This window comes from Bombina bombina, chromosome 7, assembly GCF_027579735.1.
Source record: "Bombina bombina isolate aBomBom1 chromosome 7, aBomBom1.pri, whole genome shotgun sequence".
Taxonomy (NCBI): domain Eukaryota; kingdom Metazoa; phylum Chordata; class Amphibia; order Anura; family Bombinatoridae; genus Bombina; species Bombina bombina.
The window spans coordinates 285,843,092-285,859,918 of record NC_069505.1 but is presented as its reverse complement, the minus strand read 5'-3'; the positions used below and the strand labels follow the sequence as shown (position 1 = coordinate 285,859,918).

General features: G+C 40.5%; 1 protein-coding gene across 6 annotated transcripts in view; it reads left to right on the top strand.

Annotated features, from left to right (window-relative positions):
- Positions 1 to 16,827, top strand: part of USP19 (ubiquitin specific peptidase 19) — a 287,727-nt gene that overhangs the window by 51,540 nt on the left and 219,360 nt on the right. For 3 of the 6 annotated variants that reach the window (XM_053720813.1, XM_053720812.1, XM_053720816.1), the window contains 4 exons: positions 6,695 to 6,851; positions 7,897 to 7,968; positions 12,457 to 12,611; positions 16,594 to 16,802. In XM_053720813.1, the coding sequence (XP_053576788.1) occupies positions 6,695 to 6,851; positions 7,897 to 7,968; positions 12,457 to 12,611; positions 16,594 to 16,802 (593 nt within the window). The remainder of the gene's footprint in view (positions 1 to 6,694; positions 6,852 to 7,896; positions 7,969 to 12,456; positions 12,612 to 16,593; positions 16,803 to 16,827) is intronic. The other 3 variants (XM_053720817.1, XM_053720814.1, XM_053720815.1) reach the window with 2 other exon arrangements.

Below are 16,827 nucleotides of genomic sequence, written 5' to 3'. Positions count from 1 at the left end.
CTGGACTCAGACATTTCAAATTTTAAATTTAAGCTTGAGAACCTCCGTGTGTTACTAGGGGAGGTATTAGCGGCTCTGAATGATTGTAACACAGTTGCAATCCCAGAAAAAATGTGTAGGTTGGATAAATATTTTGCGGTACCGACGAGTACTGACGTTTTTCCTATACCTAAGAGACTTACTGACATTGTTACTAAGGAGTGGGATAGACCCGGTGTGCCTTTCTCACCCCCTCCTATATTCAGAAAAATGTTTCCAATAGACGCCGCCACACGGGACTTATGGCAAATGGTCCCTAAGGTGGAGGGAGCAGTTTCTACTTTAGCTAAGCGTACCACTATCCCAGTGGAGGATAGCTGTGCTTTTTCAGATCCAATGGATAAAAAATTAGAGGGTTACCTTAAGAAAATGTTTGTTCAACAAGGGTTTATATTGCAACCTCTTGCATGTATTGCGCCTGTCACGGCTGCAGCAGCATTTTGGTTTGAGTCTCTGGAAGAGACACTTCAATCATCCACACTAGATGACATCACACACAAACTTAAATTCCTTAAGTTAGCTAATTCATTTATTTCAGATGCCGTAGTACATTTAACTAAACTTGCGGCTAAAAATTCAGGATTCGCCATTCAGGCACGCAGAGCTCTGTGGCTAAAATCCTGGTCAGCTGATGTTACGTCTAAATCTAAATTGCTTAATATTCCTTTCAAAGGGCAGACCTTATTCGGGCCCGGCTTGAAAGAGATTATTGATGACATTACAGGAGGTAAAGGTCATGCCCTGCCTCAGGACAAGGCCAAAGCCAAGGCTAGACAGTCCAATTTTCGTTCCTTTCGTAATTTCAAAGCAGGAGCAGCATCAACTTCCTCTGCACCAAAACAGGAAGGAGCTGTTGCTCGCTACAGACAAGGCTGGAAACCTAACCAGTCCTGGAACAGGGGCAAACAGGCCAGAAAACCTGCTGCTGCCCCTAAGACAGCATGAATTGAGGGCCCCCGATCCGGGACCGGATCTAGTGGGGGGCAGACTTTCCCTCTTCGCCCAGGCTTGGGCAAGAGATGTTCAGGATCCCTGGGCGTTAGAGATCATATCTCAGGGATACCTTCTGGACTTCAAATCCTCTCCCCCAAGAGGGAGATTTCATCTGTCAAGGTTGTCAACAAACCTAACAAAGAAGGAAGCGTTTCTACGCTGCGTACAAGATCTTTTATTAATGGGAGTGATCCATCCAGTTCCGCGGTTGGAACAAGGACAAGGGTTTTACTCAAATCTGTTTGTAGTTCCCAAAAAAGAGGGAACCTTCAGGCCAATCTTGGATTTAAAGATCCTAAACAAATTCCTAAGAGTTCCATCGTTCAAGATGGAAACTATTCGAACAATTTTGCCCATGATCCAAGAGGGTCAGTACTTGACCACAGTGGATTTAAAGGATGCTTACCTTCACATACCGATTCACAGAAGTCATTACCGGTATCTAAGGTTTGCCTTTTTAGACAGGCATTACCAGTTTGTAGCTCTTCCATTCGGACTGGCTACGGCTCCAAGAATCTTCACAAAGGTTCTGGGCACTCTTCTGGCGGTACTAAGACCGCGAGGAATTTCAGTAGCTCCGTACTTAGACGACATACTGATACAAGCTTCAAGCTTTCAAACTGCCAAATCTCATACAGAGATAGTACTGGCATTTCTAAGGTCGCATGGATGGAAAGTGAACGAAGAGAAAAGTTCTCTCTTTCCACTCACAAGAGTTCCCTTCCTGGGGACTCTGATAGATTCTGTAGAAATGAAGATTTACCTGACAGAGGACAGGTTAACAAAACTTCAAAGTGCATGCCGTGTCCTTCATTCCATTCAAGAGACCAGAAATTCTCTTCTATGGTGGCTTTATCGGCCACATCTGTCCAGGGGAATGCCATTCAGCAGGCCAGACTGGTCAATTGTAACAACAGACGCCAGCCTACTAGGTTGGGGCGCTGTCTGGAATTCTCTGAAGGCTCAGGGACTATGGAATCAGGAGGAGAGTCTTCTTCCAATAAACATTCTGGAATTGAGAGCAGTCCTCAATGCTCTTCTGGCTTGGCCCCAGTTAGCAACTCGGGGGTTCATCAGGTTCCAGTCGGACAACATCACGACTGTAGCTTATATCAACCATCAGGGAGGGACAAGAAGCTCCCTAGCAATGATGGAAGTATCGAAGATAATTCGCTGGGCAGAGTCTCACTCTTGCCACCTGTCTGCAATCCACATCCCGGGAGTGGAGAACTGGGAGGCGGATTTCTTAAGTCGTCAGACTTTTCATCCGGGGGAGTGGGAACTTCATCCAGAGGTCTTTGCCCAAATACTTCGACGTTGGGGCAAACCAGAGATAGATCTCATGGCGTCTCGACAGAACGCCAAGCTTCCGCGCTACGGGTCCAGATCCAGGGATCCGGGAGCGGTCCTGATAGATGCCTTGACAGCACCATGGACCTTCAGGATGGCTCATGTGTTTCCACCTTTCCCGATGCTTCCTCGATTGATTGCCAGAATCAAACAGGAGAAAGCATCAGTGATTCTAATAGCGCCTGCATGGCCACGCAGGACTTGGTATACAGATCTGGTGGACATGTCATTCTGTCCACCTTGGTCGTTACCTCTGAAACAGGACCTTCTGATTCAGGGTCCTTTCAAACATCAAAATCTAACTTCTCTGAAGCTGACTGCTTGGAAATTGAACGCTTGATCTTATCAAAGCGTGGTTTTTCTGAGTCAGTTATTGATACCTTAATACAGGCTAGGAAGCCTGTTACCAGAAAGATTTACCATAAAATATGGCGTAAATACCTATATTGGTGCGAATCCAAAGGTTACTCTTGGAGTAAGGTTAGGATTCCTAGGATATTGTCTTTTCTACAAGAAGGTTTAGAAAAGGGGTTATCCGCTAGTTCCTTAAAGGGACAGATCTCAGCTCTGTCCATTCTGTTACACAAGCGTCTGTCAGAAGTTCCAGACGTTCAGGCTTTTTGTCAGGCTTTGGCCAGGATTAAACCTGTGTTTAAAGCTGTGGCTCCACCATGGAGTTTAAACCTTGTTCTTAACGTTTTACAGGGTGTTCCGTTTGAACCCCTTCATTCCATTGATATAAAGTTGTTATCTTGGAAAGTTCTATTTTTAATGGCTATTTCCTCGGCTCGAAGAGTCTCTGAGTTATCAGCCTTACATTGTGATTCTCCTTATTTGATTTTTCACTCGGATAAGGTAGTTCTGCGTACTAAGCCTGGGTTCTTACCTAAGGTAGTCACTAACAGGAATATCAATCAGGAGATTGTTGTTCCATCCTTGTGCCCAAATCCTTCTTCGAGGAAGGAACGTCTTTTGCACAATCTGGATGTAGTTCGTGCCCTTAAATTTTATTTACAGGCAACTAAAGATTTTCGACAAACGTCTTCCCTGTTTGTCGTTTACTCTGGTCAGAGGAGAGGTCAAAAAGCTTCTGCTACCTCTCTCTCTTTTTGGCTTCGTAGCATAATTCGTTTAGCTTATGAGACTGCTGGACAGCAGCCTCCTGAAAGAATTACAGCTCATTCCACTAGAGCTGTGGCTTCCACTTGGGCCTTTAAGAATGAGGCCTCTGTTGAACAGATTTGCAAGGCTGCAACTTGGTCTTCACTTCATACTTTTTTCCAAATTTTACAAATTTGACACTTTTGCTTCCTCGGAGGCTATTTTTGGGAGAAAGGTTCTTCAGGCAGTGGTTCCTTCTGTATAAAGAGCCTGCCTATCCCTCCCGTCATCCGTGTACTTTTGCTTTGGTATTGGTATCCCACAAGTAATGATGACCCGTGGACTGATCACACTTAACAGAAGAAAACATAATTTATGCTTACCTGATAAATTCCTTTCTTCTGTAGTGTGATCAGTCCACGGCCCGCCCTGTTTTTTAAGGCAGGTAAATATTTTTTAAATTATACTCCAGTCACCACTACACCCTTGGCTTCTCCTTTCTCGTTGGTCCTTGGTCGAATGACTGGAGGTGACGTAGAGGGGAGGAGCTATATAGCAACTCTGCTGGGTGAATCCTCTTGCACTTCCTGTAGGGGAGCAGTTAATATCCCACAAGTAATGATGACCCGTGGACTGATCACACTACAGAAGAAAGGAATTTATCAGGTAAGCATAAATTATGTTTTTATAATCTCCTTTTTACTGCGCCTTGCTCCACCCCATTGTGTTTCCTGGTCTAGGAACTGTGTGAGGTAGAGAGCGGTCCCACCCGCTCTCTGCATAGGCTTTCAGGCACCGTCCTGAGTTAGTAAGCTATGCGCATGCACAAGTCTCTGCTCTTCACTTTCCTGGATAGATAGTATCTTGCCCATACGCTGTTGAGGAGGCGGATTTGCTTCACTTGTGGTTGCCTAACAGCCTGGATTCCAATAGGATGAAAACAAAATCATTTAAAAATAAAAAAAATAAAAAGCTGATACGGAGCTGGGTGGAATGTGAGACAATCAGATTTACAAGTAGCGGCGGTTTTAACTTTCATACTAGTAAGAAGAAGAAAAAAACTATGTTTTATTTATATGTTTATTTATAAAACCTTTTCACATGCTGCTTTCCAGATGGCTCAACTTTAAATATAGAAACTTTCAGTTAAGGTAGAGATACCACCAGCAAAATCAACTATTACAAATAATGAAACAAAGGTAAAGGATCGATTTGCAATTTACAATTTAATACACTCCAGCAGGTAAAATAGATCATTGGGAACAAATCAATGGGGAGATTTAGGATAAACTGTCCCTTTAAGAATGCTATATATAATGCTATTGTTAAGCACTATATAGCACTATAAACTTTCATAATTTGTAGCATGCGGTTTTTAAACAACTTTTCAATGTTACCTTTATTTGAAATTGATTAATTTCGTCTGGTTACCATTGTTGAAGAGCATTAGTAAGTAGGCTAAGACGTGTGCACGTCTTAAGCATTATATCAGAACCGTGTGTGAAACGGTATTTGTAACAATGTTGTTCACTGTTGCACACACTGCTTCCATATAATGCTTAAGCATTTTGTGGTATACTTCTGCCTAAGCCTAACCTTATCTGTTTTTCTGACAGTATAAATATTGGGTACATTACATGGATATGTTAGCTTTACATACACTTTGTTTTTAATCTAAGTATTAACTAGTACTACACTAGTAGTTCTTTTTAGCATTGTGATTAAATGTTACATTTTAATACACTCATCCACTCTGCTTAGCCCTCTTTGCCTACCTTTGAGTGCTCAGTTACTGTCCGTTTTTTTTTCTTATCACATTTTCTCAGTTACTTACTGGACAGCGAGCACCCCCCTCTATTTATTTATAATTCTGCTGTATACATTTAACTTGATAAGTATACGCTCAGCAATTGCTGAAGTGATAACTGATGTTGTACTCATTTTATATACTATGATTATTGATAAGGGGAATTATATAGATAACTTATCTGCTATCCCTCTTTTTTTCTAATTTAACCATGCACACTCCTAAGCCTACTTAAGTATGCTCTTCAACAATGGTTACCAAACAAAATGAAACAAACTTCATAATAAAGGAAACATTGAAAAGTTTTTTTTTTTTTTATAAACTTCATGCTATGAAAGTTTTTTTAATTAATTTTAACTTAAAATCCAACATGGTGTTATGTGAGAAGTGTAACTAAAATGTGTTCTTCGGATATACTAAGATCAGTTTGTATAAAGATCTATGTTACATGCTTACTGTAAAATATAAGCTAATAAGAGCTGAAAAAAATCTTTTTATTTGCACTAGTGATCAGGCCAGTCGGGATTCACATTACTCGGCTGCAGCTATGTAGCGTGGTTAGCCGTGAATACTACTATCAATATGTAGGAATTGTCAGTGTTAGGGTATATACACGTTATCACTGATAGATAAGGAGACTAACTGCACTGTCTTAACATAGTTGTGTCCCAGATCATGGAACATTTAATACCACAGGCCTGAAGTATGTGAAAAGGTTATACTACCCTCCCCCACGTCTCCTCTGAGATTACATTACAAGCTGCGTAGATTTGCTAGGAGCACACTATGGTTTTCTCTTTGTATTCTGTTTAAACTGGGATTTTCTTCTGATTTTAATATAATTTTTTCATGGTTAGAGGAATCTGAATTTCAGATTATTATTATTTTTTTTTTTAAGTCCTATTTACTTTTATAAACCTCACAGTAATATCCTGAAGATCATCTAATGCTATGACCTGCAATTTTACACCCTGTACTCAAGGTAACATGAGCTCTTAACTTGTCGTTAGGATCTATCTGCAAACGAATTATGTTCATTTACTGTAATGTATATTAAGGCTTGAAAAACTCTGTTGCCGGCTCCTAAATGTTTGTATAATTTGACATAAGTTTATGTTGGTTTCTTTGTCTAGCTCCTAAAAATAGGTCTGGCTCCTAAGTTTGATTTACATTTGTCTCCCCTTTAGTATATTTTGTTGCTGATTATTACATAATTTTCTGTAGTTATACAAATAAAACCTTATTTGCTTTTCTCAGAATAATTATGTCTTTATTATATTTCTACAATTGAGAAATTGGCAAAAAATATTTTCTCCCGTTTATTAAAACTTTTTGTCGGAGTGCTTCTGAGGTCTGTTGGTAATGCTGTAAGAATCTGATTTGCCGTTTTCGTTCTATTTATAGATCCTGAGCCTATAGTGAACCTGACCTTTGTGAAAAATGATCACTATGAGAAAGGAAATGACGTGGTGGTGGTTCATGTCTATATTAAAGAGATCTGCAAAGAAACATCTAAAGTGCATTTCCGAGAGCAAGATTTTACCCTGATCTTTCAAACTAGGTAGGATTGAGGAGGTAGAATGCGTGTGCTAATCAGTGCCGCCACAAGCAGCGTGTTTGTGCTAATCAGCGCCGCCGCAAGCAGCGTGTGTGTGCCAATCATCGTTGCACAAAGCTGTGGGTGCCAATCAGCGCTGCGGCAAGCAGAGCTTGTGCCAATCAGCGCTGTGGCAAGCAGAGGGTGTGCGAATCAGCGCTGCGGCAAGCAGAGGGTGTGCCAATCAGCGGTGCGGCAAGCAGAGGGTGTGCCAATCAGCGGTGCGGCAAGCAGAGGGTGTGCCAATCAGCGGTGCGGCAAGCAGAGGGTGTGCCAATCAGCGGTGCGGCAAGCAGAGGGTGTGCCAATCTGGGTGCGGCAAGCAGAGGGTGTGCCAATCTGGGTGCGGCAAGCAGAGGGTGTGCCAATCTGGGTGCGGCAAGCAGAGGGTGTGCCAATCTGGGTGCGGCAAGCAGAGGGTGTGCCAATCTGGGTGCGGCAAGCAGAGGGTGTGCCAATCTGGGTGCGGCAAGCAGAGGGTGTGCCAATCTGGGTGCGGCAAGCAGAGGGTGTGCCAATCTGGGTGCGGCAAGCAGAGGGTGTGCCAATCTGGGTGCGGCAAGCAGAGGGTGTGCCAATCTGGGTGCGGCAAGCAGAGGGTGTGCCAATCTGGGTGCGGCAAGCAGAGGGTGTGCCAATCTGGGTGCGGCAAGCAGAGGGTGTGCCAATCAGCGGTGCAGCAAGCAGAGCGTGTGCCAGTCAGCGCTGCGGCAAGCCAAGCGCGTGCCAGTCAGCGCTGCGGCAAGCCAAGCGCGTGCCAGTCAGCGCTGCGGCAAGCTGAGCGCGTGACAATCAGTGCGTGTGCCATTCAGCACTCCATGATTTATAGTCTGTTAATTGGAAGTTATGGGAACTGGGCATTTTGCTTCTCCTGCAACATTTGTATTTTTTATTTAGCCGTGCCCAGGAGAGCTGTTTTTTATTAGGAAAACATCATGGTTGTTGTGTTCGGGTTTATCGCTGAGGCATAACTCTTTGCTCACTAGACATTTCTTCTCTTTATTTGCAGTGATAACAATTTCCTGCGACTCCATGTAGATTGCGGCCCTGACACGGTGTTCCGGTGGCAGGTGAAACTCAGGTAAGCGAGTGTCTAAATTTACTTTTGCATTTACTGCTGGTAAAGTATAAGTAGTTGTTTAAACCACGGGTTAAACCATACTGATTACTGGGTTAAAATTCGGGGAGATAACTCATGAACGTTACCACTGCGGCTATGTAAGTGGGTGTTGTTATAATTTATTTTTAAGATATGGTAGGATTTACCGTATGATGCAAACAGCTTATATGTTAAATAAAATAAACCAAGGGGGTTTAGAGATGTTGGAGGACCTGATGTCAAATGGCTGATAAATGAGTTACTTTGGGTGTAAGCATCCTGCAGCTAGGGTGTTTATAGGGAGCACTGTCTTCTACAGAGAGGCAATGGCACAGTGTCAGCGCTGTACTAGAGAGGTCTTGCACATGTGATGAAGTAATAAGACCTTAGGCTAGAGCACTAGTTTTTAAACCTGTCCTCGGGCTTCCCCAACAGGCCAGGTTTTCAGGATTACCTTGGATGAGAGTAGGGTAAATAGCCATGTTTACTAATCAGCTGATTATTTCACCTCTGTTCCAGTTTAGATATCCTCAAAATTCGGCCTGTTAGGGAGGTCTGGGGACAGGTTTGAAAACCAGTGGTCTTTGGCACATTGACGGGTGTGAGAGTATTTGCAGACAAGAGATACAGAATTTAGAGTTTAAGGGAAGGGTGTGAGACTGATAATGATGTAGCATACAAGGAGCAGACACTGGCGAAGCTTCCATGATGGCTTGTCGAGGGGACAGACGGTAGTTTGGGCAATCAGAGAAGATGAAGTTGTGGGGGGATGTTTTACTCTTCTCTGGCTATTTTTTGTATTAGAATAAATCTGTAGGGATCTGCCTCCCTATCCTTAGACTTCCTTCTACTTGTCTAATTCTTATCACAGCACTTACTGAAGTGATAAATAGCACCCTCAGATATCTGTTGTTTTACCATTGTTTTCCTCTACTACATATCATTGGCTTTATGTTCTAGCAGAGTTTAATTTGGATCGCATATCTTTTTCCAAACATATCGCTTCTCTTGTTTAGATCATTCCAATCGGCTGGGGTATAGTCTGATTTTTAAAGGGACAGTCTACACCTTAGTCATCTTAAAGTCTTTCTTTAAATTAAGCTGCAAATAGCACCCTTTCTTTATCATGCAGCAGTAACAATAAAAGTTATTTTAAAATATATATTGTTTCTGGCTTCTTTGAAATGTCTGCCAAGCTCCGCCTACTGATGACATCACGATCTGGGCTGCATCTATGCACTCTGCTGAATAGCATTGACAGTCTGTTGAATCCAGTTGGTGAGTCTTGTAACTAGTGATGCCTTTAATGCAGCCCAGATCGTGATGTCATCAGTGGGCGGAGCTTGACAGCTATTTCAAATTGACCAGAAACAATATTAATTTTAAAATAACTTTTTTACTGTTACTGCTGCATGATATAGAAAGGATGCAGGAGGCTATTTGCAACATAGTCTAACGTAAGAGTTTAAGATGACTAAGGTGTAGACTGTCCCTTTAAGGCACTGCCTCTCTGCGCTTTTATCTACTTGGTGACGCACATTAAGCACGCCGGGTAACTGAAGATAAATCTATACTTTCTCCATTTAATGCAATAATAGTTCTTTACGTTTCTTTGTCACATAACTACTGAGTGATCTTTTTGTACTGTTGCTTATGTCAAGGGCTGATACACGATGACAAAATCTGTCCACTTTCATATTCAGATCATCCTTGCCTCACATACAACTGAACTATCACTGCTTTGTATTTTCCCATCAGCCTACTTAGGTGGTTTGTGTCTCATTGTCTTTTGTTCGTACGCTATGAATATCAGTGATATCTGATGATATTCTTTTCTAACATAGTAATCTGTACAAAAAGTTGAATTTATATACTTGAAATCCCTACATCTAACAGACCATCATTTATGTTTATATAATTAACCAATCCACATGTTTTTGTGCTATATTGGCAGTGGTGTTTTTTTCAGTTTACAAAATTTAAAGGGACATGAAATTATTTTAAACATTCACTTTTTTTTTTTTTTTTTAGAAAATTAGCATTGCTTTGTAGTTCAAGGGCACACCTCTTGAAAGCCTCCTGAATATTCATTTCCTCTGCTGTGGCCATTAAGGACAGAATAATTGGGCTGTGGCCATTAAGGACAGAATAATTGGGTTCCTGCAAACTATTACAATGTAGCATGTTGTAGGGTCATGCGTATAAAGTCTGGTATATGCATTTGCAGTTCACATGGGAAGGAAGTGCAAATTGATCTTTAACATTTCATTATTATTCTCATCATCATCAGTTATTTGTAGAGGATCAACAGATTCTGCAGCGCTAAGAATTTCTCTGTCATTATCCAGTATATAAAGTAAAGTGTGTTTTTTTTTTTTCTCTTTCATTATAAATTAATCAAAAGTTGGTTCAGCTTTCCTCAGTGGAATTGCAACGTGGGTGCCCTTAAAATATGCAGCCCCCAAACATTTGGGTGACTATGTTTGCTTGTTAAAAATTATGTAAATTGTGATAAGCGATTACTTCTGCCCACCAGGCACAAAAGCTAATTTGTCATTTATAGGGACAGTCAACACCAGATTTTTTGTTGTTTAAAAATATAGATAATCTCTTTTATTACCCATTCCCCAGTTTTGCATAATCAACACTGTTATAATAATACACGTTTTACCTCTGTAATTTCCTTGTATCTAAGCCTCTGCAAACTGCCCCCTTATTTCAGGTCTTAGGACAGATTTGCATTTTAGCCAATCAGTGCTGACTCCTAGGTAATTGCACGTGCATGTGCGCAAGGTTATCTATATGAGACACATGAACTTACACCCTCTAGTGGTGAAAAACTGTCAAAATGCATTCAGATTAGAGGCGGCCTTCAAGGTCTAAGAAATTAGCATATGAGCCTACCTAGGTTTAGCTTTCCACTAAGAATACCAAGAGAACAAAGCAACATTTGTTATAAAAGTAAATTAGAAAGTGGTTTAAAATTACATACCCTATTTGAATCATGAATTATTTTGGACTTGACTGCCCTTTTAATTTATAGTAAAATGCTGAATTCAATAGTAATTTTACTATAAACAAATATCTTAAAATGAGAACAGTTGGTCAACTGTAATTTCAGCTCTGAGGAATGGAGAAGAACTCTTTTAAAATACTACATTAGTGGCAAATATACATCCACTTAAAGGGACATAATACTCATATGCTAAATCACTTGAAACTGATGCAGTATAACTGTAAAAAGCTGACAGGAAAATATCACCTGAGCATCTCTATGTAAAAAAGGAAGATATTTTACCTCACAATCTCCTCAGCTCAGTAGAGTTAGTTCTGTGTAAAAAGTTATACTCAGCTGCTCCCAGCTGCAGGTAAAAAAAATAAAAAAATGAAGAAATGAACAGCAGCCAATCAGCATCAGCAGTGCTGAGGTCATGAACTCTTACTGTGATCTCATGAGATTTGACTTAACTCTCATGAGATTTCATAGTAAGCTTCCTTTACCTGATTGGTGAAATAATATGAGAGTTCACGATGCTCATCCCTTCAGTTGTCCCGGGACAGACACACTAATATGCTGCTTAGAAATCCTTTACAATGGGAGGTGGCTACTGAGGATTTTTTGAGGTAAAGTATCTTTCTTTTTTACATAGAGATGTTCAGGTGATATTTTCTAGTCAGCTTTTTACAGCTATGCTGCATCACTTTCAAGTGTTTAAACATTTGGGTATTATGGCCCTTTAAATTGTCTAAAATAAACACAAACCGTGCCAGAATTGCAGAACAAAAGCCATCTGTCATGTTGTGGTCTTGTCCCAAAATAAATGTTGTTTGATAAGAACTATTTTGATTAATTGAAGGTGTATTAAACAGTAAGATAATGTTGCTTATATAAAATACACATTAACCTGTGGATTGTCGATTTGCTAATGGAAACATAACATTTCAATTGCGTGTTTATGAAAGATAGAGAATTTGATCAGAAATTGTTACTGATTCTTCTTGGTTACATTATAAGAGTTATATTTTTTTCTGTTTCTTTCTGAGCATTGGTTAAGCAAGATGTATTAACATATGTGAGTGCAAACTAATTTATAAACACGCATAAACTCCTACATATACATATTTATATATCTGTTTCCCAAAGTCTGTTGCACGTCTCTTCCTTCTACCCCTGATCACATCATTCCATGAGTGCATTTTGTTTTAATTATTGCTTTTCTATAATTAACCTCAATGAACAGACACAGCCTGAAGTATCTCTAGTTTTGGTCTGTGACTTTAGCAAAAAACAACAACAAACTGTAATAAAATGAATTGAAATGACACAGCAGTCGCATGTTTTTCTGTTCCTCTGTATAGGCAATTGTGTGGATGAATAATAGTCTTCCCCAAGTAATCCTTCACATTCATACACACGGACCCATCTCTGGTTAATGTGTGTCTAACTAATCCATGTTTTTACTCTTGCAGGAACCTAATAGAGCCAGATTTGTGCCGATACACTTTTACAGGATCACGCATTGATATCTCATTGAAGAAGAAACAGAGCCAGAGATGGGGCGGTTTGGAGGCGCCAGCCGCACAAGGTCTGCACCCTGAATTCTACTGTTCACACCAAGAAAAAGGTGTTGGGATTTTAATAGCTGTTACATAGGTTGTATATAAAGCTGCAGTTTCCCTAGCAACACATCTCCCATTATGATAAAGAATAAAATAAAAATAATATATATATATATATATATATATATATATATTATTGGCTCTCCCTAGTTAATACTCACCAGTGAGAGATTCTTCTTACTGGACAGAAATGACCCCGCCCTTTACTGACCTCTCTCAAATCTGATTATCTTACATGTGCACATAAACACTGACATTGTATACTTGTGCACAGAAAGTAAACCTATTGACATAGACTGAAGGGAGCTGTTAGTGTTAGCTGTTTTTTCCATTAGAAATTAGGAAATTCAAAATTCATTAAATCCAGTGGACACTCTATGCTTGGATTTTGTTCTACCTTTTCAGACTGGTTCAGAATCTGGCCAAAAGTTTCTGAAGATTTTCCCATCTCTAATGCAATTCAGGCAAAATGTATGGAAGAACTTTCAGCACCATATGTGCGGAAAAAAAGTATTTAAATCCTCTCCGACATATAGCGAATGATGCGGTTACAAAGAGTCTAAAAAAAAAAAAAAAAAAAAGGCCACGCCCACAGACTGACAAGCTCTAGGATTAGGATGGATTAATTTAATTTGTCACTATGCTGTTTGCAAATGAAATATATTCAATGATATGATACAGGATTGTATTTTTACAGGCATAGGATGCAGGAGTGTAGTGTTACAGGAGTGTAGTGTTACAGTGCATAGGATGCAGGAGTGTAGTGTTACAGGAGTGTAGTGTTACAGTGCATAGGGTGCAGGAGTGTAGTGTTACAGTGCATAGGGTGCAGGAGTGTAGTGTTACAGTGCATAGGGTGCAGGAGTGTAGTGTTACAGTGCATAGGGTGCAGGAGTGTAGCGTTACAGTGCATAGGGTGCAGGAGTGTAGCGTTACAGTACATAGGGTGCAGGAGTGTAGCGTTACAGTGCATAAGGTGCAGGAGTGTAGCGTTACAGTGCATAAGGTGCAGGAGTGTAGCGTTACAGTGCATAAGGTGCAGGAGTGTAGTGTTACAGTGCATAGGATGCAGGAGTGTAGGTTTACAGTGCATAGGGTGCAGGAGTGTAGTGTTACAGTGCATAGGATGCAGGAGTGTAGCGTTACAGTGCATAGGATGCAGGAGTGTAGCGTTACAGTGCATAAGGTGCAGGAGTGTAGCGTTACAGTGCATAAGGTGCAGGAGTGTAGCGTTACAGTGCATAAGGTGCAGGAGTGTAGCGTTACAGTGCATAAGGTGCAGGAGTGTAGTGTTACAGTGCATAGGATGCAGGAGTGTAGGTTTACAGGCATTGGATGTAGTTTTGTACTTGCATTGCTTCAGCCTATACACAGTTATTTGTGTTATTTGTATGTGGGAAGTCTACTTTTACCCAGCAGAAAAAGGTCTCAGTGATGGTGAAGATATATAGAAGAATACCTGTCTCAGTTCCAGAGCCATTTTGGCAGAAGGAGTTTTGCACAGTTTTGATTCCGGAGGTCATTTTGAGGAATAGAGGTAAAGCACACGCCTGTGACAGAAGTTTTTAGAAAATAGACCTGTAATCTTCCAGTTCATAGACCAGATGCTGTGATCAAAGCTAGTAAAGTTCCAATTCCCCAGTTCAGACAATGTCTCTGTTCTCTACTAAAGTAAAGGATGGACCATAGAGACCTGCATTAGACATGAGATGATGATATAAGCACCTTGTGACAAATAGATTTAAGGTGAATTTAATTTGTCTAGGGGTGCGTTCGGCAAGCGCTCAGACCCAGCACTGGGCACATCTACTCCAGCGATGACGTCACGCTAGGAGACGTCACAAGTAAGGGAACTTATAATAAATATTTGCATGCGCAAAGGGATCTGCTGCACAATAATGGAGTACTATATAATTCATTTGTGAGACGTTTCTATTTGCATGCAATATTTCTAATACCTTTTTAAGTATTAGAAATATTGCACTCAAATAGAAACGTCTCACATATGAATTATATATGTATACTCCATTATCGTGCAGCAGATCCCTTTGCGCATGCGAACGTACAATGTATGTAAATATAAATAAGTGTTGTAAATTTAATACTTTCACAAATCAACATGATTATTTTACATTTTTACATTATTGTAAACATGGCAGCCTCGCGTGTGTTTGTGTGTGTGTATGTGTATATATATGTATATATATATATATATATATATGTATATATACACACGCACGTGTTGCTCGTGGAGGCTACCATGTTTACAAGCGTCTGAGCCTGCTCTGAAAAGTCCCAGCTTTACCAGCACGCTGGAAACGATGCGTCATCAGAGCACTGAGTGAATGCCCAGCGCCTCACTTTGAAGTCTTCACAAAACTTTTCAAGCCAGCTCGAGTTTGCTTGCAGAATGCGGCTTAGATGCGTCTTATTAGACCTCACATTTCCTATTCCATTCTCCAGCGTAGTGGGGGGGCACCATTACCAGTTTGTGGTCATTCCATTGGAATTTCCACAACCCTGATAATCTTCACCAAGGTATTTCTTGCAAAAAACAGAAAAAAAATGTACTTCTTTATTTTTTTTAAATATCTTAACCAACTCATAAGGCAGAAGTGATACAGTTTCCAGCTACATGAGTGAATTATTTGCTCTAAAGACAAGGGCAATCTTCAATACCAAAGAGGGAATTACCTGTTCTCCAAGTCAAACAATTCTGGACATAATCTCAAGCATTTCTGGAATATAGATTTATGAAAATGTTTAGGGTGGGTGGAAAGAGTGCACAGTACTCGAGGAAGTGAAATCAATATTGTGCAGGCCTGAGGTATGGGCAGATTTTAACTACAGTGAATATGAAATACAAAGCAGATTATTTGAGCAGAATTCAAGTGAAATAAAATATCTTCACAGCAAGATCTTTTTGTGTGAAAACAGAAGCATTGGGTTATCTGGGTGGGAATCTATTGTCATCCAACAAAAGTAATCAAGTTCATTAGTTATTTAGTCCTTTTCTCACACATCCTTTCACAAGAAGCTTCCGCTGACTTGTATCTTTTTCTGCATTTTCCTTCGTTATCACTAATATCTCCACGTGTCTGCAAGATCAAATGGGAATAAGCAGAATTCATGCAATACTTCAGCTTTGTCCCAATAGACCATAGTACCCTCTTCTCAAGCATTTGCCAGTGGAACCGCCATAGAGTATTCCAGTACTTTTAGGAGCCCTTTATCAAAGACCAAGGTTTTTTCCAAATCCTTAGGAAAAAAGACACAGATCTGTTTGTGTTTTGGATTTAAAGGGACATGAAACCCAACATTTTTCTTTCATCGTTCAGATAGCGCTGTGGAATCTGTTGGCTCTTTATAAATAACTAATAATGATAATAGAACAAATGTTTTAAAACAACTTTACAATTTTCGTATATCTAATTTGCTACATTCTGTTGGTATCCTGTGTTGAAAAGCATACTTGGGTAGGCTCAGGAGCAGCAATGCACTACTGGGAGCTAGCTGCTCATTGGTGGCTGGGCATACATGCCTCTTCTTATTGACTCGCCCAATGTGTTCAGCTAGCTCCTAGTAGTGTATTGCTGCACCTTCAGCAAAGAATACCAAGATAATGAAACAAGTTTGATATAAGCTGTAAAACGTTTAAAATGTTATGCTCTAGCTTAATCATGAAAGAAACATTTTGGGGTTTGTGTCCCTTAAATTTCATGGATAATGTGTTGCACCCAACCAAAGTTTATGGGTTTGTTTATTTTGCAAAGTTCTTACGTGCTATTTTTCTAGTTAAGGATTATGTGTATAGATTATTTACAGACAATTTTACAGTTATGTTGCTTGGGATAGTTTTCTTACCAAGGTTGGTCATAGTGTCAAACAATTTTCTAAACGCCTGCCATAATGCATGTTGTTGGGTAGTACATCACGTCTTACTGGGATTTGTTGCTAAACAGAAAACCTCCTTTCCCCATTTTTAAGGTGCAGTGGGTGGTGCAAAAGTTGCTGTGCCAACGGGCCCTACCCCTCTGGATAAAACACAGTCTGGTGGTAATCAGCATCCCCTGTCTGGCAAGGAAGAGCCAAGAGTGGTAGAGAAGGAGAAACCTCGGACTGAAGACAGTAACCTGGACAAGGTTGCAAGCAGAGCAGTGGCTGATCACGTGAAACCAGAGCCGCTTCTTGCTTCCGTAAGTCTTAGCTGTTTGTCAGGCT